Below are 23,741 nucleotides of genomic sequence, written 5' to 3'. Positions count from 1 at the left end.
GACAAGTGGCGGCACGTGGCGCGACACGTGCTTCGATGTTTACAACGTTGGTCTCGACTTCGTAACCGACTTTTAGCCATTTTATTCATCATGCACGCAACGCGATTAGACAATAATACTTGATAATGCTTGAAAGCATAATCGCACATGCGTGATTGCTATCATTTCCTTCGGGAAAGTCGATCCTGGAGTATTCACATAGTTATTTAATCGTCTTCATTCTTCGTTAAATAAAAACAACGTGAGGATCGGACTCGTCTAGGATATTAAACTAATAACTATGAAAAAATTATGCTAGAAGAGAATACTAGCAAATAAAGCAAATATTCTTTTTTCATAACAGGAAATGCTTTTGACTAGAAGTTTCTCTTTAAAATACATAGAATCAATCTCTTTGCAAGAAGAATTTAGTTACAAAAGATTTCTGTCAATATCTACAAACACTAATATTTTAATTTACTCTTTATCTTTTTTTAAGAAAAAACTTTTCCTAGAAAAAACAATACAACATAAGTTAAAATCCATCTAAATTGATAGAAATGAATATTAATTTTCCAACTAAATGAAATAAATTCAGTTATTAAAATTTGAAAATTTGTGGTACAACATACATTTCGACTTCGAATTACCTGCGTCGGGATAATAAAATAATAACATTCACAATGATAACGTTTCCGAATAAGAAATATTCATATGTCAAATTATTAACTTCCTCGAGATTATTCATTGGAATATATATCGGTCTGAAAAGCTGCAAGCTTTTTCCGAGATAATCAATTTAAAAGAACAATTTTTCTGCATTGATCTTCGTCGCGTTTCTCGTTTGTTGTCGATATCATGGATTCTCACAGCTCGGAGAAATCTCGCGATGGTAATTTCTGCGCTTCTGAAGCCAGCTTCGGAATACATTCAGCTATTTGCAACCCGATCGATTAAATTGCCAAGGGACGTTATTCAACAGCAAATCCGCGTGTGCCGCGACGCTCAAAGTAGCCTCCACGCTATTAAATAGCTCCGTGTCACGTTTGCACGATCTGTTCACTCGATCCCACATATTATAAAATTAATGGCAGATCAATCTAACGTCTAAATTATATAGCAACAATTCGCATCGTTTATTTTCATATTTTTGATTTCGATGATTTTTTTTAGATTGTGCCTTAGGCGGAATCTACGTTAGAAATCCGGATAATTTGTCTTATAAAGCAAAATTTGTCTTATTTAGCAAAATTACATCGCAAATTTGACAAGTTGCCTCGATTATTTCAAAAACTTCATCAATCAATCACAATGGATGGAATTACCTGGATCCGAAGGTCGAAGGACGTCTGCCATAGTAGCCGCTGCTTTCGGAACGATTACTCCTCGAGTTTGAGTTTGAGCTACCGCTACTGCAACAGATAATTACGAGAATTAAAATCGTTCTTAAAATAATATCCGATGATCTTTATCCTCTACGCTAGATAACGCAAGTAAAATTTTCTGGCCTGGTATTTTCTACGCATCGATGTGTAATAAATACATTTTGTAATTTAATTCATAGGTAATTTTATTATATGTGAAATTTCGTTCCGCGCTACTTTTCAGTTAATATGAAACGTCTGACGTAAAATCGGATAAACTACTGAATCTCCGAGTCCGACCTCGGCCTGGTATTTCTAGTGGCACTAATCATGGTCGCTTTATTTTAAGCAAAAGATTTGCAATAATAGCAAAGGATAGATATCGATCGAATTAAAATAAGAATAAAAGTGTTAAAATTGTTGCTTATGCAAATGTTGCCCGTCAGAAAAAAATATGTAAGTTTCACATTCGAGTTCTAATAAAAATAAAGAAACGTAAGGGTAGCATAATAGAAAACGTGAACGACGTTTCTAAGAAGCGTAGATAAATTGAAACAAGAAGTAGAATTCTTGAGAGAGAGAGAAATAAACTTTTTTCTTACGTTCCGATGTTTCAATTTATTATGAAAACCTAGAAATTTCGTTTACACTTCTGTTATTCTCATCTTACACTGCACTTTCCGATTTTTATTTTCGGCCGAGGGGGGAGTTATTGCAAAGTATCGATTTTGCGACATCCTCGTGATAAAATGTTGGATAATAATCTGCGTTTGTTTATATAATGTTGTTGTGACAATTTCACAAACTAATTGAGTTAAGATCAGCGATTAGTGGACAGGAGTTCTGATCGAGATTCCTCTCGTTGCGCTTGATCGCGTGCAACGTGCGCGTGCAACGTGCGAAACGATTGCAAAACGCGACACAGTAATCTCGCAACGGCCTCGGCCATTCGGGAAAGCGACCTAGTTTACACTGATCCTTTGATCTATACCAAGTACGCATAGCGTTATGAATGTCCCAGCACATAAATAACACTAGTCCACAGCAAAAAGTTATTTGGAACCAGATGGAACCAAGATGCTTTGATAGATTTTTGGATGCTAAAAACAGTATATATGCTAAAAACTATAAGCCCATAAATTTCCCCAATACGTTAAGTTTTCAAAGTAATTGAAGTTTAACATGCAAAAAATGGCATTTTGCGATATTTAAAGATTTTTTTTATAAAGAAGGTTTTTTTAATTAAAATTTCGAGATACTTTTAATCTCCTTTATAAGAAAAATCTTTGAATATCGCAAAAAAGTCTTTTTTTATTAAACTTTAACTTTTTATATTAAACTTTAATCATTTTAGAAACTTAATATGTTGGAAAAATTTGGCTTGTGGCATTTTTAATATCCAAAATCTATAAGAAGCACTTTGATAGAAATAAATGATTAAAAAAAAGTACTTTTTCGTAAATTAATGTAATGTATCCGCGATCAGCAATGGTACAAGCTATGCAAGCAAGACTGGATTTGATTTGCTCATATACACATGATAAAATAAAAAAACATGAAATTTATAATCAAGAAAAATGTAAGAATTATATCATTAAATTATATAACCAGAGCAACGAGAGTGCGAGAAAGCGAAAAAGTATATGAAAAATAGAGAGAGGAAAAGGAGAGGAATGTAAGTATGCACTTTATAAAGATGCTTCAAGTAAATAAATTGTAAGAAATGCAACTAAAACTTTGGTGCAATTCTAAAGCGATCAATGATAATTCGATCGCGATGTAACACTTGCTTACACAATTTTTAAAATCTAATAAAATCTAATAAAAAATTCGTTTAAAAAAGTCACGAATATATCATACTGTAGAGCACAAACATATAATTATTCTGCAACAACATAAAATGCATAGTATGATGATGAGTATAACGTAATCGCAATCGTACTCCTATAAATAATCAGTATATATAAACAAAGATATGACGCAGATTTAATTAAAATACTGTAGTATCATCGGATATTAATAACTCAGGAAGAGACGTACGTTTAGCGCGCATTATTTTGGTTCGTGTAATTAAAAGGGAACATGCAATAAATACATGTGGATAAATTAAGTCGGTCACGCGATTCGAAATCATGACGAACCGATCGCGAGAAAAAAGCCTCTCGATCACATGTTCGGCAAACGTGACGTTCGGCCCTTACTCGCGGCCTCTCTCCTTCTCTCTCTCTCTGTTTCCCTCATTGGGCCTTTCACTGTCCCCATTATTCGCCGGCTGTCGCCGATCGACCGACCGGCCGCATTTGTTCGGTGGTAAAAAGATTATTGCATAAGAAAGCGCCGCTTCACGTTCGCGGCCCCGTGACTACTCCCGAGGACGACGACGACGACCACCACCACCATCACCAAACGACGCTTATCGATTCCGTTCGCCAATTATTTTCAAGACTTCGTTCGTATTATGACAAAATAAAATAGTAACCCCTTTGTTGTTTCCAAATGGGTAGATCGCCCTCCCCCAATTGTTACAAAAACAATCAAGTACTTGAATATTAAGTAACTTACTACTTGAGTAATTTGGGGCAAATTAATATACCGAATATATGCCGAATTTTTCTCGTTTCTGCTAAAATTCAATATGTAATAACAATCCAGAATTTCGCAGAATTACAAGTCGTCTAACAACGTTTAATAGTCACTCAGTATACTTCTAGCCATTTTGCTAAAAGTTTTAATGAAATTTATATTTGTTTCTTAGTAATCCTTATTAATTGTACTCCTATTAAAAATAATTTATTTAAAGTTCCCTCTTGTTTTTTTCTTCAAATCAAGATAAAAAAAAATATCTCGTTTTTTGCCTTCATATCAACTTGTGCAAACGCGAAAACTTCATCTAGCTTTCGTTAATTATTATTGGATTAATAGCGGACGTATAATGGACGTATAATAATAAAAACATGTCTCTCCATACAAGGGTGCGCCAATTATTAGTATAGATCTGTAAAAGCACGGAAATAGATGTTTCAGCGAAATGTCACGTTACAGCATCCTGCGTGCCACAATCTGTGAAGCCGATTTGTTTATGGTGTGCGCACGTGCCGGAGATTATTTGTCTGCTGCATATATATATATATATATATATATATATATATATATATATATATATACATCGCACGCATATGATATGGAGAGAATCGATTTATGACGCCCACGCGAATTCCGAGATAAAATGTTCGTGCTATTGAAATCGCGCAATTATTCTGGGATTTTATTTCCGACGTTAACCCCCGTGGCATTCTCGATCGATCCGGAAATAATTGACCGACTGTGACTGCAATATCAAGATGTATAGCAATCTCGCGGGACAGAGAGATGCGCGTAAAGTGATGGATAAATCAGCGTAGAAGTTCGACTAAATTGAGTGGCTTTTAGCCCTCTTTTTTATTTCAAATAATAATCTTTTGGAAAGATTAACTAAAGTTCAGATACAACAAGAAGTTCTAAAGAATTAGAAATAGAAAATTAATTTTGACATATTGAAAGTTAATGCTTTAATCAAACAAACGACGAACATCATGGTGGTCTTTCATTGATCGAAAATAATTTTTGGTTTTTTTTAATTCTGTATATTTATAAATCCTTATTCCTTATTCCCGTTTATTATCTCTGAATTCTAAGAGTTTGCAAAAATTCGTAGCTTGTTTAAAAACTTTAACATTTTCGATATACTAAAAAATCGTCGCCTGATTCTTCGCGGAATTTCCACGTTGCCGTCCACAAATTGACGAACTCGTAGAATCACTTCGTGTAAAGATAAGGAATATTTCTTGCGAAGGGAGAAAAGGGACGATTTGAGAATTTCTGTGTAATTTTCGGGCGTGCGGCCTGCTGCTTTCTAATTTGCATTAGTTTCGCGATACGACCGCGTTGCAGTCACGTGGCCGAGAGATCGAGACTTGGCCAACATCTCCTTTCCGTTCGACCCGTTTTCGCAACCGCGTTTGCAGCCGTGTTAACTAAAGGACGTGGAAATGCAACCGGCACACACGAATATACACATACCTACGTCCTGGAAAACCGGTTAGCCTTAACCGTACCGTGTACGAGTTTCTGTCTCTCTCGCATGCTGCTCTATTCGCTCGCCTTACGAGAAAAGCATGTCAATGCCAAGATTCCCGAGGGTTGCTTCAGAAAAAATGCGATATGATTAAGTAGTCAAAAATGATTTAACAATCAGTATATTATTTACTATAATGGAAATTTAATACGCGCACATAACGTCAAACAAGGGAAATTCTTAATTATTTTATTAATTATTCTCTAAAAAAAGGTAATACGTAAATAAATGTAATTTATATCGCGTATTCGCAAAATAACAAGAAAGTGAGGAACGAAGATAAAGAAGCGCGATATAAAATGGAAAATGAAATACAAGGAAATTGCGAGTGACGTGATGGATCACAGACGATATGTCTTTGGATATAACGATTTTCTTTTAAGAACTTTTAAGAGATTATATATAGGAGGAATATATAATGTAATTTATGAACGAGACGATCAGCATCCCACGTCATTTCACAAAGCAATTAACATAAGAATTCTCTTGTAATAGTCACGTTTTAAATTTATTGTCTGTCACTTCATAATGTCGGTCTCTCATGACGTGATCGCACCATTCATTGAAGGTAGACATATCGCGTATGAATAACGCGATCAAAACTCAAAGCTCAAAGCGAAGTCACGTGTATATCTAATGTATATTTCGGTGTAATTATAAAATTTCTTTTTAAAAAGAAATAGAATTGTCAGAACATTTTATTCTAATTAAGATCTTAGTTTTATTTGCAAAAATAAAATCGTTAAAATCTTTCGCAAATACACTCTTAATAATATCATATAGTTATATTTTGCATTAAATCTAATGAGCTTATAATGGAAAAATAAAAATTAATTTTTTTCAACTAAAGACTGCGACAGGAAAGATTCTGCGTAATGATTGCATAATTGCATAATGCGCGCGGAATTGTTGATACTTTAATATGAATTTGTGCATATATCGAAGCGTATAGCGCAAGCGCCTAAATTCACATGGCAAAGTGTCAAAAATTCGTAATTCGAAAAAATTTGCGAGGACATGATTTTTTTTTTAAATTTTCCTCAAATTATCTCATGAATTATTTTGTTGGAAGCCAGATTAGATCACGTGCAATTCGCCAACAACATTTAAATATCAATAACTTGAAAACAGAAGACAAGACATGAAATAAATTATTATAGCCAACTTTATCTGAGAGTATCCCGCCGGATTAAAAAAATGGCGATCACCCCTTCCGGCACGCGCGAAGAAGATTCGGAAAAAAATGAGAATCACACTCACCTGCGTTGCGATTGGCTGCAGGTATTGGAGTATCCCGAATCTGACACTTTGGCATTCTCCTCCATCCTGCGCTCTTCCTCTCTTTTCCCGTCTAAAGTATGGTTTCCTCTCGAAAAAGAAAAAAAAAAAAGAGATTCTCCCTTTCCCTCTCCCTCACCGCGCACTCCCGTCGAGTTCGCGATTCATCTTTCACTTCGCTCTCGATTGTGGATCAGGAAGGATCGACGGAGAAAAGGCGGAAATAAGAAGTAGGAATTCTTCGATTTGCAACTCGGTTGATCGCTCGAGGCGCGCGACGACGGGACACACTGCGAGCTCGACGCTCGCGGGTCTCTACACGCGGACTGAAGTGAGCCGCCGGTGCGGCGCGGCCTCGACTTGATCCTCCGCCGCGAGAAGTCGGCCGCACGTTCTGAGACACGTGAGCGCGGGCCACCCGCGCCCACGTCCTGCGACGCGGCAACCAATACATCGATGCAAAGTTGCCTCCATTCCCGCCCACCCTTTCGACGATCAGCGACGGCCGGCGAGATTAAAATAGAGTCGCACGTTAATTTCTCACTTCTCCAAGAAATATGTTACACCTATTTTTATTTACAGTGGAAACATTATGAAAAGATTATATGGTTATTATACGGTTATTTTAGATCGCATTTACACGCAAAAAGTTGCGACAGTTCAGAACCTGGAAAAAATTAAACATAAAGAAAAATACACTTTAAAATAGGTATGTAATGAAAAAGTAATAAAAATCTCAATTTTTTTTTATATATAAATACTTTTAAGTATTTAAAACAATTTATGTAAAGTTCCATTGTGATACAAAAATTAGTTGTTTTGTAAATAAAAATTTAATTTTTAATTTATTAAAAATATAAACGAGCGGTGGTAAGATTAAATTTTTATTTACAATTATTTAGTGAAACTATACATGCACATGTGTAAGGCAAAGGTTAATTAAATTAACGTGTTCGAGATCACAAGTATCCGTGTTAAAATATAATAATTTAATATATTTTGTAAAACTTTTCTCCTTTATGTACAAACTTATGTAGAAACATTATAATAATCTTATGACGCTAGAGATAATATCACAGTCTTCAGGTACGATGCTTCGTGGAATCCTCACGATATTCTGAAAACAAGAACACATGTCAGACTATCAGAGAACATTAGTTTGACAAAAACAAATTAGACATAATCGTATAATACTCCACTCGACAGTAAATAAGAAAAAATCAAGTAAGTCAGTGTTTTTGGGGTTTATTACGTATTTCATGTGTATATTTGATATCACCAAAGAAACAAGTCACAGTTACAGTCTCCTGGGACATCATCTGGTATGGTCAATACAGTGAGAGTCTAACGCACGGTGGTACAAAAATGTATGTCCAGCATAAAACGTTCAAGGTTGTGCGTCACTAAACTGTGTGACGAGGTCGTCTGATTTCGTGATGATGGATATCGGGTTATCGGTTTTGCCGGGAAATCGTCTTTTTCTTTTCTTTCTTTCTTTCTTTTTTTTTTTTTGACAAACCTACGCTCCTTGCCTGTGTTTCTAAACGAAAAATAATTTACATACCGGTACATTTCATTTGCCTGTATCAATCGCTTCCAAAACAAGTTGCACTCAATGTTAATTAGAAATTAATATTTATAGTATCGACAAGTTTATATCGATATTGTAAAATTTCTTTTATCTTATTACTATTAAAACTTGAAAAATATTTCTGAAATTTCCTTGATAAATTAAATGTTTCAAGTTTAAACTGTTAAGTTTCCTTAATAAAAATATTTTCACGTTTCAAATGTTTTTTTAAACGCAAAAATAAATTTTTATTGAATAATTAAATATATAAAATGAAAATTGAGCTGTGACAATATACGCAGGAAACGCGGATGGACTAAAAATGTTTTACAATTTTATTACAAAATTTATATCATTAATAAATTAAAATATTTCACACAGACATTAGTCAAACAATATAACAAAATTATATGACATAATATAATGTGTCGAATGACAATTTTGTTATTACGCATCATTTATGCATAAAAAGAAAACTTTCATTAATATTTCAATATATCTTGTTTTGGAATTACTTTTGTCCGCAATAACTTATCGTAAAAGTTATCAATGGCGTATAAAGTACAAATTATTTTTGCTTTTTTTCTGCACGTAATATAACTATAAAAGAAAAGTACAGAAATTTAATCATAAATAAAAAGTTTCTTTGTTACAAACCTATGTTATACCTAAAAACCTATGCGAACAATCAGAGTTATCAGACTTTTTCATGCTTCTCACAGAATCAATAGTAATTAAACGTTTAATTTGGAAAAACACATTTCTCTCAATAATTTCAACGTTACATTTATCATTATTTCGAGCAATTCGATAAAATATTATTATTATCAAGACTCGGCTCTCTCGCTGCAGCTATATTGAATTATGATGTCAGAAACTAGACAAAAAGTTTTGCGTCATATAGTTTTATTTTGTACTTTTCTCTTAAAATATTTTTATATTCTTAAAATTTATAAAAAATACCAGAAAGATATCTATCCAATAGATCATACAAAAGTGTAAAATAATTCTTGAAATAATAGTACGTTGCTCAGCTATCAGAAATCATCAGATCACTAAATCTAATTGTTTCTGATAACTGAGCAGTGATCATTATTTCAAAAATTATTTTATACTTTTACATGATTTATTGGTCAAATATCTTATTTTCTGATATTTTTTAAGTTTTAAAAATATGAAACAATCATATTTTTAAGAGAAAGTATAAAATAAAGCTATACGACGCAAGAAACTTTTTACATGTCATTTCTCGTTTCTGACATCACATAACTCATGTCGCACCACGAGAGAATCTTAACATTAAAAAAAATTGAGAAAAATTAAAAAATTAAAGAAAGGTAAAATAATATAAGATATAAATAATATATTCACGTACTTAAGGATGGATTTGAGAAACAAACCGGTGCATCGTCAATATGTGCGCATTTTGCTTCCTCCGATTCACGCGAAATTTCACAGCCCGGAGGAAGAAAGTGTAGAAGAAAGGCTTTCTATATAGATGTGAATAAAGCGAATAAATATTCAGACAATATCGACCGTTCGCATAGGCCTCTTAAAGTAACAGAAACACGGGTCATCCGCGCGCGCAACGTATCGTGTGTGAACGAACATGTAAGAGGATAAAAAAAGTAATAGTAATAGTAGTAGTAGTAGTAGTAGTAGTAGAGTAGCAGTTAAAGGTTTCAGTAACGTAGAGAGTTGCAGTTGCGCGAACGTAAGCGAACAGTTAAATATATATAGGTAAGTAGTTGGAGTAGTTTTCCCTGGATGCAGGCCCTTGATGTGGTCAAGTGAGTAGTAGTCTTTAAATTCGTCTCTTTTTGTTGCGTGCGTCCGGCTTGTGTATACCAGTCAGTCTGTGAAGACAAACAGCAAAAATTACATTTTCTCCTGCCGTTTTTCCCCCCCTGCCCGAGGAGGAGGAAGAGGAGGAGGAGCAGGTAGAGAAAGAGTTAGAGAAAGAAAGAGTAAAATAGAGAAAGAGAAAGTGATAGCGTCGGCAAAACAACGTCTCGGGGTGTACTACGATTATTATAAAGAAACGACTCTCTTTTCCTTCACGCAACACTACACTACTCGTCTACTACTTACGAGATACGCATTTTAATTAAAACACGTTCAATTCTCGTCCTCGTCCATCCTTAGTCGTTTTCGTCGATCCTCGCCGACATTTCGTTCCTCTGCCTCCAGCACTTTCAGCCGAGAACCACAGATCTCTTGGCCGTGCAGGACCTAAAAAATATATTTTGAATTTAGAAATATCTACAACGTGTTCCGAATATGAATTTCTCAAAACGCACGCGTGAAAAACGTACCTCGATAGCTTCGTTTGCGCTGCTAACGCTGGCGTATTTAGCGTAACCACAATTTTTGCCGGGTAACATATATACATCTATGAGATTTCCAAACCTACAAAATGCGTCCTTCATAGCATAGATGGGCGGCACCGGCGGACCGCACACGATAAAACATCTCTTGGCAACCTCGGCATCTATACTTGCCATCGGTTGTACCGGAGGTAACTTTACAGATATGTGGTCCAGACCTAAAACGAAAAATACAATTATACACAATATATTATTTTCCTAGCGCATTTGTACCGATGTAAATTAATTTCAATTTTAATCAGTTTAATTTTTATTTTTTGGAATTAGAAGATAAAAAATAAAGCCGAGATTAAAATTAATCTTCTCATCGATAGAAATGGACATGAGCGCACTAGTGTTAGATCATCCGATTTACTCACTCGGTGCTGTCAGACCTGCCGCCTGAATCAACGACGTGGCTTGAGCAATAGTCTCTGCCAAATGTGCTAGATCCGTCCTCGCACTAGCAACGCTACCCGCTGCCGAACCGCCCGGTTTCGACGCGCTCTTTGGCGGCGCGCTTGTCAAATCTGGTTTGACGATCATTCGATGACCGGGTGGATACTCGAAACCGTGGAACTTCTCACGTGCGTATGCCGCCGCGCTCGGATTGTTATACACCACTACTGCTTGGCCACGTGGCATTCTGTATCTCACGTCAGTCTTCAAGTGACAATAGTCCATCCCGGGCACAATGTCGAACAATTTCCACAGTTGATCTTGATTTAAGGCCGGATGTGCTATCACCTGTAGACGCGTGTAGCCTTCCGAGTTGGAATAATTGGTAGCGATCTCCAGACTGATGCTGCTTTTCCCGAAGTTCGAGGAACCGTAACTACTACCGGTGCCGTCGTACGCGGTACCAGACAAACCATTGTTGTACTTGGCATCATTGTGATCTGGCTTTGGCTTCTTTGGCTCGGCAAACACCGCTTTGTACTTTCTGTCACACTCTTCGAACGCTCGCGCCGCGCTGGACACCTTCTTGAACTTAACATAGCCGAAACCCTTCGATTCATTCGTACTGCGATCCTTCACGACGGTGGCATATTCGATCGCGCCAAACTTGGAAAACTCCTGTTGCAGCTCGCTATCAGTCATTGTTTTCGGCAATACACAGAATAAGCGAACCCACCTTTCCTCTTCGTTCGTCTCGCGTACCGAACCCTGGTCCCGACTGCAAATCGGAAATAAAGTGCCGATTAAAATCAAATTATAAGGGATTAAGAATCAATCAAATAATAAGAAACCAGGAATATAAACAGTTCATCAAGAAAGGTGCTATCACAATCAGACTAATTAAGATCTAGAATAACAATTTGTGAAATGTTGATGGATTTTTTGTGAAATGTTGATGGATTTTCAAAAAGTACTTGGGCAGGTGTGCCATCTAATACCTAATATAGATTTAATTTGCTCCTGAATATTTCATAACGCAAAATTTAATTTCAAAATTGAGTTAGTCTAAAAAATGGTCGTTAGATTTCTGAGATTTCTGTCATATGACGACTAAAAGTTTCCTTACTTTGACGCAATCATCACTTTTATAGGTCTGCCAACAGAACCCAGCATCTTGCCGTTCATTTCTTCCAAAGCAAATGCTGCTTCTGATGTTTTAGAGAACTTGATATATGTGACACCTGGGACAAATGACAATAATTAGCGGAATACTATACACCGCCCAAACATACCCAACACTTTACAATTCTTAAAGCACGATTCTTCCTAGATGTAAGAATAATTAAAGAAAAATTTACTTTTAATTCTACTCAAATAATATACGTTCGTAAATAAATGTCTATATTTTTATAATGAAAAATGATAAAGAATATATAAAGAATTATCTTATCTAAAAATCATAGAGTGCTTCTGAAGTATACGTCACTGGCATGTGACACAGCATCAAAGAACAACACGGAAATTATATCTTTCCGTCAGGCGGAAAGAAAGGCACCGGGAACATTACAAATGGGAAAGAAGCCAACGCTTTTTTTTTTTGCAACGCGTGAATCGATCCTAGTTTTTGCAATACAAACAAGCGTGGAAGGAATCACCTTTATTCTCCCCCGTATTACGATCCTTAACCACCCAGATATCCTCGATCTTGCCGAACTTCTCGAACGCCTTCCTGAGGTCGTCCTCCTCGAGGCTCTTGTGGCAGATGACGAAGAGCCGCGAATTTGGCGGGTCGTCATTTTTGGAGCGCAGATCCGTCTGCGAATAGTACGACTCTCGTTCCCTGTGGTCGGCCATTTTCCAAACGTGAACACGAGCGCTGCTGCGAGCGCGGACTATCTATCGTTAAGCCAGAAATTCTACGGCCGCCGTGCCGAGCGTTTACGGTTTATGGTCGGCGGTCGGCGATATGATGCGCCACGCGCCGCTGACGGAGGGGCATCCCTCCCCCCTCCGCCCACCCCATTTCGCCACCAGGCGACTCGGTTAACTCGCGAAAGAGTGGAGCGAGGCGAGGAGAGATACCCTGTATCCTTCGTGTCGTGTGTTGAAAATTATTTCTCACAAATTGACAAGGAATCAGATCATTCTTAAGTTAGGCTTATTTCCATCGGATTATGATCCTTGATCGATTGAATTAATTTACCTAGCAGAATCGCTCAAGGTGAACGATGATTAGTTCCTAATCTAATCTCTTCTATCTTTTGTTTCTATCTGTTATAGAACGAAAAATTGACAATTACGCTTATATAATAAAATAATATGAATATTATTTGATATTGTTAATCATAGAAATCGATCTTAATTGGCTTTCAATATAAATCAAAGAATTTGTCATTATTCAGAGGAGTCCGATAAAAAATGTTATTAGATATAATAAGATATATCATATATTGTTGTAAATATATAATTATATAATTATATGTAATTATGTATATATATACAAAATTATATGTAATTATATATTTTACATAAACCAATTTTATACATAATTATACAAGGAAAATTTTTTACTGATTCTAAATGTAAGAAAAGTGCAGGATGACGATGCATTTTTTGAGAATACTAAAGTCGTCATTTGCAACATAGAGTCGCAAATTTTATTTGTTTAAATTGAATAATCATTATATAAAGTAGACAAAAATCAAACCCTGATTTCTCATCCCAAAAATCCATTACATAAGAGGAAGAAAAGAAACGATTCTCTTTTCGAGTTACATGACGTCGAAGATTCTCTGTGACGTAAGACGAAACACATGTGTATATGTCTGACTTTCTATGAGAAAGAAAAAGAAAGAGAATCGGAAGAACGTGCAGCCGGCTTAGAATCGCGTATTCACGCCTGACATTTAACGCCGAACGCGGTCAAGTGATTCGGAATTTTGTTTGTTTCCCAATAAAAAGCAGACTCCCTAAAGATCAAAGTTACAACCAGCGGGAGAACGCGTTTCATCGTCGATTTAAATGTCAACGATTACACATTTCCATAGTTGCGAGTCGTAAAATGCACCGATCAGTAATTCTTGGTTTTGGAGCAAGACCTTTTCTTCTGTAGAATTAGAATAGCGAGATTGAATTACCTCCATTATAATTTCTCGTATTTTTGGATTTTAATAGAGGAGTGCTAATTTTCCACGCTACCGTGTTACAGCTTATGCAACGAGATACAAATGTGTGAAAGCTCGGAAGCTTAATAAATAAATAAATATATATATATAGAAAATATTAAAACTAAGCAACGCACGAATAACGCGTGCGCGACCTCGACATATTAAATAAAAATATAAAAATACGGCTAATAATATTCCTTGAAAAAAAAAAAAAAAAAAAAACGCAACATCAAAGGAAAGATCGAGGCCAATCGGCTTCGTTAAAAAAACAAAAAACTTCCATGTTGAAAGAAATTTATAAATATAAAAATATATAAATATATAAAACACGGATAATTAATTATTCATTAAGTTGTGTGTAGCGGTATGAGCGTCGGAGATAAAAATTTCGCGCGATTAGAGACTTGGCCGGACGCAAAGAATGACAAAGCGTTTCGAAGCCGGCTGCGAATTTCCCCGTCGTTCAGAACCGCATTGCGCGCGGAGAGTACGTGAAAAATCGGATTGCGCAAAAACGGCTTGGCTTCCCGTGCACTCCGTGTGTTTCGCAAGCGCGTGGAAACGTCGGCGCGACTGAAAGTGTCATGCTCCAATATTCTCGCGTGCGTGGCGAAGGAAGAGAAATGCGGTAATAACGAGTTCGCCGCGGCGTAATCGGCGTTTCACTAATCCGACGGCTCTTGCATTTCCACTCTCTTACGATTTCCCATCTCCGTTGTTCCCGCGCCGATCCACAAGGCGACCGAGAGATCTGATCTGTGATAGTCCGATTATATTGTTTGAACGAGGAAAGAGAAAGACGAAGTTCACAAATGTTATTCTGCTATTCGATGCATAATTTTGTTTTGAATCACCTACTCGTATAGCGTTGTCAGACAATGTGAATTTAGATTACGTAATTTCTTCCTACTCTCTTCCTCTTCCTCCAAATCGGACTTTCCTAAAATATACATGTAACCTGTGTGGAACGTGGCGCGTCGTGCGCATACAAATGTCGTAATCTTCGCAAAATAAATGTTGCATCTGACGGCGAAAAAGTATCTTACGAGAAATCTCTAAAAAAAGAAGAGAAAAATACCTGATTATTTGTATTCTTATTCATATATATATTCATATATATATATATGAATACATATATATATATACATATATATATATATATATGTATGTATGTATGTATGTATGTATGTATTAAATGTATTAAAATGTTTTTTAAATAAATTTTACATACATATCATCATTAACATTTGTAAAAATATAATAATGACTTCTCTCTTATTCATGAGTCTTTGCAACTTATTCTTTTTTTAAATATTTATGAAAATATATTTATTAAGAAAAAAAGGAGAATTAACAATCAGAATATAAGATATTATACAATAATTTATCATATATATCCTTATATGTATATATATATAGAGCTCTTTTCAATAAGATCATTTATATCGAATAGTTTATTCGTCATGTCATAGCTATGCAATTATCACGTAATTATTGCAATTTATAAATTACATACATTTATTGCACACTGTATTGTCACGTTTCTTCACTTAAATTTATTTAAATATTGTCAGTAGTTATTTTACCGTACGAAGATTTTACGCATCGTACGTGGAAGCGGACACTTTTCCACCGTGTCCGGTCCAATTGGTGTGGACAAACTTCCCTTCCTGACCAAGCAATTCGTATGTATGAGCGCCAAAGTAATCTCGCTGAGCCTGTAGCAGATTTGCCGGTAATCGAGCGGTTCTGAACCCGTCGTAGAATGCCAAAGCTGTCGATAGAGCAGGAGTCGGTATACCCATTGTCACGGCAGCGCTCACCACCGTTCTGGCACTCGGATGACACGTGTCCATAGCCTTGGCGAAAAAGTCATCCAACAATAAATTGGATAATTTCGAATTCTTGTCATAGGCCGATTTTATATTTCCGAGAAATGCACTGCAAGGAAATTATTATTGTAATTGCACAATTTCTAATTAAAAAAAAAATATGTTTAAAAGAAATAAATATTATCTCGTGAGTTTCTGTTTGATTCGTAGTTGAAATAAATTTCCAAAATATAAACCTGATCCTTATCTCATATAGTTTTCGAAAAAATGATTAATACCATAATTCTCAGATAATAGATTTTCAGTAAATTTGGAAATATTGATAAATAAAAAAAAGTTATGAGCACAACTATGATAATTTTCATAGACATAACATGTTTGTTGTCGAAGATAAAAGGAAACTACTTGTGCACTACTTCTCTATAATATTCTTTCATAAAAAAAGGATATTTAATTTCCGACAGCTCCAAAAAGAAGATATAAAATGTCTTTGAGAGACATTCTACAGCCTTGACACTCATATTTATTTGCCATTCACTCAAAGGCAATGTAGGTCGCGTAAAAAGAATTAGTGTGGCATTGACATGACTAGAGACGATTTAAAAGTCGCATAAATCTTATGTATATCGGCCAGTCATACCTTCTTATTATACATCCACCCCGCCACATCAATGCTATTCCACCGTAGTTCAAGTTCCAGTTGTGAACCTTGGCTGCTTCTCTTAACAGCATGAAACCTTGCGCATATGAGATAATTTTCGCGGCGTACAGAGCTTTTCTTAAGTGTTCGAGAAATTGTTTCTTGTCGCCTTTGTATACCGGTTCCGGACCAGACAGCACCGTACTCGCCTCCACACGTTCATTCTTCAGCGCGGACAAGCATCTCGAGAAAACCGACTCGCCAATTAGTGTGACCGGTACGCCATAATCTAGCGCGGCGATCGCTGTCCATTTGCCAGTGCCTTTCTGACCGGCGGTATCTCTGATGCGCTCGAGCAAATAGCCTTTATTATCCTTATACTTGAGAATATCTCGTGTGATCTCAATTAAGAACGAATCTAGCTCACTTCTGTTCCACTCATCGAAAACTACGCTCATTTCTTCCTGGGTGAGTTGCAAGCCGCTCCGCATCAGATGGTACGCCTCGCAGATGATCTGCATATCACCGTATTCGATGCCATTGTGCACCATCTTAACGAAATGTCCCGCGCCAGTCTCGCCTACCCAGTCGCAACATGGCTCACCATCAGCTTTTGCGCATATCGACTAAAAAGCATCGCAATAATGGAGCGGATTATATCTCAGAAATTAAACAACATAAACTAGCACTGCCGTACTTGAAAGATGGATTTGATATGTGGCCACGCTTTGGGATTGCCACCAGGCATCAAGGACGGTCCATATCTGGCACCATCCTCTCCTCCACTGACTCCACTACCCACAAAGAGAATTCCCTTCTGCTCCAAATCCTTGGTACGTCTTTCAGTATCTTGGTACTCGGAGTTGCCACCATCAATAATAATGTCTCCAGGAGAGAGAAGAGGTACCAGTTGTTCGATAAAGGCATCCACAGCTGTGCCAGCTGTATTATATAAATGCAAGCTGTAGTATAATCACATTCTCTTATATATAAGCTTGGATTTCTGAAACAGTTTACCTTTAACCAACAGCATTATCCTTCTGGGGCTTTTCAAGGTATCAACCATTTCCTTTAAACTGTAAGCGCCAATTACTTTTGTGCCTTTGGCTTCGTTCTCAAGGAAAGACTTCACTTTGTCCACTGTACGGTTATATGCGCATACAACAAATCCATGATCATTCATATTTAAAATTAAATTTTGTCCCATGACTGCCAAGCCAATAAGGGCGATATCTGCCACCCTAAAAAAACATAAAGAATTCGTGTAAGATTCAGTGAAAAAGAGGAATCTCATATTTTTCTTCTTTCAACTATGTACAAATCTACTATTTTGAAAAAATATTTGAATAGCACTTACTGAGTACTCATGTTCGTGACGAAAAATGTGACCGGTATATAATAAATATGTTTCAGAAAATACTACAAGATTTTCTTTTCTTCTTTCCTTGAATTTTTATAGCACTAAATCTCTTTTATGAAGATTTATACGTAACGTCTAATGTGGAAGGTCTTTCTCTTTTTCTTCTTAATACAAAGACAATCAAGCCACTGTCCGGCGTGTAATTTGTTCCAGTTTGTCTAAGAAGTATTGTCAGATAACGTCTTAGAAGCAACAAGTGGTCATGCCTTTCCGGCTGTTCGAGAACGTATGCTTTAGGCGCAGGTCTGCAGTGTCAGCTGACATGCTACAAGCCAATCACACAGCGCGCAATGTCAGCAGCACGCAGGCGGCGTGCGGTGCTCAAGATCACGTTATACATCAGGAGAACTCGCGATAATGATGATACAGCGTTATCACGCGCGACCACCGTGCTGCCGCAACGTGAACATGCTTATCTATTCTAATCTAATCTATTCTAGTCTAATCGACGATTTCGTGGTTTCATTCTTCGAGCTACTTTTCTGTCCATTTCTTAATTTTAATTTCTCGGTGTGTAATGTGTTCTTTTTCCAAGTCTTTAAAAATAAAAAAAAAAAAAATAAATAAAACGTAATCTAAAAACCAAGATTGAAATTAATTTACATCAGTAAAAGTAAACATTTAAGAGAGAGAAGCCTCTAGGATAAAATCATTGAATTAGTAGTTCTTGTTGTATTTCCTGAATGGCTGAAGTAAAATGTTTATGTTTGAAGAATAACGCTCCCAAAAGTGACCTGAGAAAAAAATCATATATCCTTCTATTATAAAAAGTTGGAATTTTATTTAAAAGATAAAAAGGTAGATATGTTGTATCAATAATTAATAACATTTTTTTAATTATCTCTGGGTCTTCCTAAAATTTTTCATGTGAATTTAATTTACTAACAAATTACTCAGTTTACTATTATTAAAAAATGACATTAATTTAATAGCTATTTCACAAGTATACATCTTATTCCTTATTGGCCAAGGCGTCCTTGCGAAGTCAACCCAGGCCACATACATATGCAACAGAATTATATAACTCTTTATATAACTCTTTTTTATTAAACTGCACAAATATTAAAAAGATGGCAAACAGTGTCTAAACCTTTAAGCCACTTTGAGGATCATGAAAACTCGCCCAGGGTCAATGAATCTTGAACTCTCAGCGAGGGTTATAAAATCATCCAAATCGAAGGTTATAAAATCATCTCGCGTCGAATGCAAAGCCGTCAGTGGCGGAGGCGCCGAAGGCCGAAGCTGCAGGAAGCGCCTCCTCGCGGGGCGTGTGGACGCTCGTCGATCAGAGGTGCAACATGTCGTGCTTCGCCCGATCGAGCTAGACAGGTTGTCCGTGCGCCTCTCGTCGATCTCTCACGGTCCTCGTCCGCTCACCGCACGGTTTCGGCCTTCGTCGTGCTCGCACTCGCGTGTGGTCAGCGTCCGCGTTGACGTCCTAGCGCGATTATGACGTCGATCCGCGAGTCGGTGTCGCGCGTAATCGACGTTCCACCGTCGCGAAAGCGAACATAACCCCCCCTCGAGAGAGACAATGAACCGCCCTGTTCCTGGGACGTTCTCCTAATTCGTATGCGAAACGGCAGGGCTTGTGACGGCGCACGGACACATCCGGTTGGTCCTGGACTGACGAGTCAACATGGGATTGCTGTTCGCGAAGCTTTGGAGCCTCTTCGGCAATGAAGGTGAATACTACGACGATTCAGACCTCGTCCCGTTCCTCCGCTACGCTACGCTACGCTACGCTACGCTACGCTTCGTGCAACCACCGTCGTATGTGTGTTTGTGACAACACGTGCGAGGGGATCATTGTCTGATCGTTAATCACTCGTGATTAATCTAAACAATTAATCTAAACAATTCAATCGAAAACGAGTGATATCCAGACACTTGGATATTAAATTGATATTGAATGTTGATTGCACGATCGAAAAGTATTTTCATCTAATGATACTTGTTGTAAAGTGCAAAAGTTGCTCGAGAGTTTATTTTGAACGTTCTTTGCGATGCCATCAATTATGTTGAGTTTCTGACATAGAGCTGTGTGACTTGGCGAACTTTGTGACATTCTTGGAAATTCTATGCGAATATGGACATTGGCCTACTTTCTCTAGTCTGTTAACATATGTTGTCGAATCGCGCGCTTTTAATATCTACGACTTGATAAATTTAAATGTTTCAACATGTAACTTGTATTTCGATCTGGTTCAGTTTTAAGTTATATCTCAAAGGAGAAATAAAATTTCAATTGGAAATTTTAATTCATATTACTTTCTACAGAAATATTTTCACAAAAATATATATGATTTTTAAAGAATGCTTGAATTTATGTATTTCTATTTAGTTCATTTTTAGATGCTTTCTCTATCTCAAAAACAGTGAAATTTGAATAAGAATTTTAATTCAGTTTCTATAAGAATGTATATAATTTTTAAGAATGCTCTACTTTCATATTTCTACACTTTCATTTTAAATTTCTCATATCTTGAAGAAAGTGAAATTTAAATCAGAATTTTAATTCATTTTACTTTCTACAGAAATGTATTTTCAAGAACATCTCGAGTATCTTCTAATAAATAAAATTTTATATCAGATAGATCTTCAAAAAAACTTATATTAATTATTATTAATTATTATTAACTTATATTAATTATTACTAATTATTATTATTTATATTAATTATTAATAAAATGGTGCTGTTTTCAGAGCATAAAATAGTCATGGTCGGTTTGGATAATGCTGGGAAAACAACAATATTATATCAATTTCTGATGAATGAGGTAGTCCATACATCTCCGACCATTGGGTCAAATGTGGAGGAAGTTGTATGGAAGAATATTCACTTTATCATGTGGGATCTCGGCGGTCAGCAAAGTCTAAGAGCCGCTTGGTCTACATATTACACAAATACTGAGTTTATCATCATGGTCATAGACAGCACTGATCGGGAGAGACTTGGTGTGATTAGGGAAGAGCTGTATTCGATGCTGAACCATGAGGAATTAAGCAAGGCTAATGTTCTGGTTTATGCCAACAAGCAAGACTTGAAGGGCAGCATGACCGCAGCTGAGATTTCAAGACAGTTAGACCTGACATCTATCAAAAAGCATCAGTGGCATATACAGAGCTGTTGCGCTCTTACGGGAGAAGGGTAAGAGCGTCGACAATCTCTCTTTGAATTTTTTTTCTTGGCGCGAAGAGAAAGAAAATCTAAAATAAATAAATATATTGGTTTTAGGTTGTATCAGGGATTGGAATGGATCGTCGAACGTTTAAAAAAGACATGACGTACATTATGAGAGTCATTTATAAGTCTAATGAAATATCCAGAATGTAAAATATGTTATTAAGTTAAGTTAGTTCTGGTTACACACTTTGACGGTTATACGAAAGAAGAGAGCGGCGTGAACTGTCGCATTTTTGGTTAGTCAATATTTAAATCTCCTGGTATGACCCTCAAAGTGCATTTGATCACTTTATTGCCGCAGCGAACACTTAAAGAACGGTGGACGGGTAAACCTTCCTTTTCAGCTATCGCGCTTCTTTTGCAATTTTGCAGAAGAAAATTTAATATTACCATTCATCATTAAAAGTCAATTTTTTAGTGTGTAATGTACTTGGTATAGAGATTAAGAAAGAATGAAGATAAATGAAGAGATGACAAGTTATCAAACGCAGATTAAAAGAAAGATAACCATTTTGCGCACCCATGAGACATGCAAAATACACTTGATTAATTATCAGTTAAATGACCATTAAATATGTTGATAAATACATAGATCAATCAATTTATTAAAAGAGAGAGAAACATCGATTGTTTATTGCAAATTATTTTATTATTGGATTATCATTCATCATAAAAACGCGAGATTTCTTATCCCGTCCACCTCTGCAGTAAAACAAACAGTGAAAAAAATAGACGAGAGAGGCAACTCGTTATTTGTACTCGGTTGACATAATAGCGCAACGGAAGTGCATCTGTGTAAATAGTTTTTTATACTTCTCGTTAAGAGAACGAGCTCTGTAAAAAAAGAAAAAAAAAAGAAAAGGGAAGAAACATAACGCCGGCAGATTTTACGATGTTTCTGTATGTAAAAATCCGAGCAGATTCAAGGTAACTCGACTGATAAAAATTTCCCAAAGCGAGTATATGAAACTGCTCTGTGATATGCGGATTAAATTCTGAGATATGTAGTTGTTTGCTAGGTAGATCACGTAACAGATATGACTTACGTGACGTGCGAAACAAAAACAACGAAGGATTGGTAGATAGGCTGATAAAGCTGATAAAAGCTCGACGGGAGACTGATGATATCCTTCAGCATGCGACATACGTAGTCTCGCGATTGGTGAATGGGAGCTTCAAATCAAAAACTCGTCCACTTACTGATTCGCTTAATGATCTCAATCCGTTTTACTTTTCCCGACACAGTGAGGAAACATAAGTTTAATATATCTAATTGATATAGCTCATAATTATTGTAAGTGAAATTATTGTCTAAGGCGCAAATTTTTATTAGTTATTTAAGGGAATGCATCTTCCGGTTCCATTCACCCGCGGCTACTGTGTGCCGTCAGGATGATGGATGAACGGGCAAGAGTCTGACACAAAGAAATTTCCTTGTCCCCAACTTTGACAGCTGTCTCATCTTTGTTTTTATTTAAATTGTAAATGTAACTTCTGTCTTTATCATATAGCGTTAAATACTCCAATAGGTATAATATTAATTAACTGTAGCTTTTAAAAGACAGGAAATTGTTGATGTGTGCTGAGAGATTAATGGGTTACACGCAAAGATTTACTGGTAAGGTGTTTGATAACATCGTCGCGCAAGAAAGGATATAATGCCGTCTAATGCCAGAGTGAGATCCTAACTTAAAGTTAATTAACGCTAGCTTTCTCATATTGAGAAACAAGTTCTTAAATGTTGATGACATAAGAGTTGTATCTCCCGTGTACACGATTATTTGCTCCTCGAAATTCTACGCGAGGCATTAAGCCGAATTTACACTGTCAAATTTATCCATGGACGTGTCCGTCTCTCCCAATTAACTGTAATTGTGTAAAAAAAATTATTTCTGGAATGTAAAGTACAAGACAAGTAAGTTAATTGTTTTTTGACGCATGTCGATATTGGCAAAACAAGCGCGCGCAGAAAAAAAATATCGTAATTTGTGCTGGTTTTGCAAATTCTACACGGTCCAACCTGTCAAAAATCTATCGAAATAACGAAATTACAAAAGTTGATCACTTTCGATTTATTGGTCTTATCTAATAATTGTATAATATAAGCCAGAATTCTGTACGATTTTATCGAATAATAACAAAAGGCTAAAAATATGGAATGTCAAATAAATTTAATCAGTTTCTATCAATAAGAAAGATGAATCTATTCCACTTTTATCTACCCTAATAATTCCATCCTGTTTTCCTGATTTTCATAAATTATATTTTAATGTAAGAACATAAGTTTTCATTTAGATTCTAAGTCAGTATATTTTGTTTGACGTTAAAATTTCAAATCTCGTTGAATTTTAAATTATCTTGGATTTATTCGCCATTGTTGGAAAGCGTTTAGCGAAAAAAAGTTGCAGGTTTTGTAAGTGATGAT

At 36.2% G+C, this 23,741-nt stretch overlaps 4 protein-coding genes and 1 long non-coding RNA gene across 13 annotated transcripts in view; 2 read left to right on the top strand and 3 right to left on the bottom strand.

Moving 5' to 3' along the window:
• per (period circadian regulator) overlaps positions 1–7,134 on the bottom strand; it is a 30,758-nt gene extending 23,624 nt beyond the window's left edge. For 3 of the 5 annotated variants that reach the window (XM_089073070.1, XM_089073071.1, XM_089073074.1), the window contains exons 1-2: positions 6,718–7,133; positions 1,305–1,391 (exon numbers count right to left, since the gene is read on the bottom strand). In XM_089073070.1, the coding sequence (XP_088929196.1) occupies positions 1,305–1,391; positions 6,718–6,782 (152 nt within the window). In that variant the 5' untranslated portion in view covers positions 6,783–7,133. Of the gene's footprint in view, positions 1–1,304; positions 1,392–6,717 lie in introns of all 5 variants that reach the window. The other 2 variants (XM_089073072.1, XM_089073073.1) reach the window with 2 other exon arrangements.
• LOC148937395 (uncharacterized) lies at positions 1,398–1,846 on the top strand. Its single transcript, XR_016138410.1, has 2 exons — positions 1,398–1,511; positions 1,588–1,846. It is a non-coding gene; the product is annotated as an uncharacterized LOC148937395 (long non-coding RNA).
• A 569-nt stretch (positions 7,135–7,703) lies between the features above and the next one.
• Positions 7,704–13,172, bottom strand: LOC105430780 (RNA-binding protein 45). 2 transcript variants are annotated; one of them, XM_011644488.3, is made up of 6 exons: positions 12,726–13,172; positions 12,197–12,311; positions 11,052–11,848; positions 10,621–10,850; positions 10,397–10,537; positions 7,704–7,852 (listed from the first exon to the last, which is right to left on the bottom strand). In XM_011644488.3, the coding sequence occupies exons 1-5, from the start codon at positions 12,922–12,924 to the stop codon at positions 10,424–10,426; spliced, it is 1,455 nt and encodes a 484-aa protein (XP_011642790.1). In that variant the 5' UTR covers positions 12,925–13,172; the 3' UTR covers positions 7,704–7,852; positions 10,397–10,423. The 2 variants fall into 2 exon arrangements, with proteins under 2 accessions (XP_011642790.1, XP_011642791.1); XM_011644489.3 differs by lacking the exon at positions 7,704–7,852 and adding an exon at positions 7,965–10,161 and having other exon boundaries at positions 12,726–13,169.
• A 1,342-nt stretch (positions 13,173–14,514) lies between these two features.
• On the bottom strand, positions 14,515–19,359 carry Pgd (phosphogluconate dehydrogenase). 4 transcript variants are annotated; one of them, XR_016138408.1, is made up of 7 exons: positions 18,067–18,351; positions 17,727–17,950; positions 17,407–17,651; positions 16,710–17,335; positions 15,824–16,178; positions 15,092–15,292; positions 14,515–14,993 (listed from the first exon to the last, which is right to left on the bottom strand). XR_016138408.1 is itself a non-coding variant. In XM_089073078.1 (6 exons), exons 1-5 carry the CDS (start codon positions 18,075–18,077, stop codon positions 15,836–15,838), a joined length of 1,449 nt encoding a protein of 482 aa, XP_088929204.1. In that variant the 5' UTR covers positions 18,078–18,351; the 3' UTR covers positions 14,515–15,292; positions 15,824–15,835. The 4 variants fall into 4 exon arrangements, 2 of the variants coding, with proteins under 2 accessions (XP_088929204.1, XP_011642789.1); XR_016138409.1 differs by having other exon boundaries at positions 15,096–15,292; XM_089073078.1 differs by having other exon boundaries at positions 14,515–15,292.
• Positions 19,360–19,400: 41 nt separating this feature from the next.
• On the top strand, positions 19,401–23,512 carry Arl5 (ADP-ribosylation factor-like 5). The gene is made up of 3 exons (XM_011644486.3): positions 19,401–19,814; positions 20,836–21,280; positions 21,368–23,512. Exons 1-3 carry the CDS (start codon positions 19,769–19,771, stop codon positions 21,414–21,416), a joined length of 540 nt encoding a protein of 179 aa, XP_011642788.1. The 5' UTR covers positions 19,401–19,768; the 3' UTR covers positions 21,417–23,512.
• The last annotated feature ends 229 nt before the right edge of the window (positions 23,513–23,741 follow it).

This window comes from Pogonomyrmex barbatus, unplaced genomic scaffold, assembly GCF_055798465.1.
Source record: "Pogonomyrmex barbatus isolate J1 unplaced genomic scaffold, ASM5579846v1 scaffold14, whole genome shotgun sequence".
In the NCBI taxonomy this organism is placed as follows: domain Eukaryota; kingdom Metazoa; phylum Arthropoda; class Insecta; order Hymenoptera; family Formicidae; genus Pogonomyrmex; species Pogonomyrmex barbatus.
The sequence above is the reverse complement of the archived record's forward strand: the minus strand, read 5'-3'. Positions and strand labels throughout refer to the sequence as shown.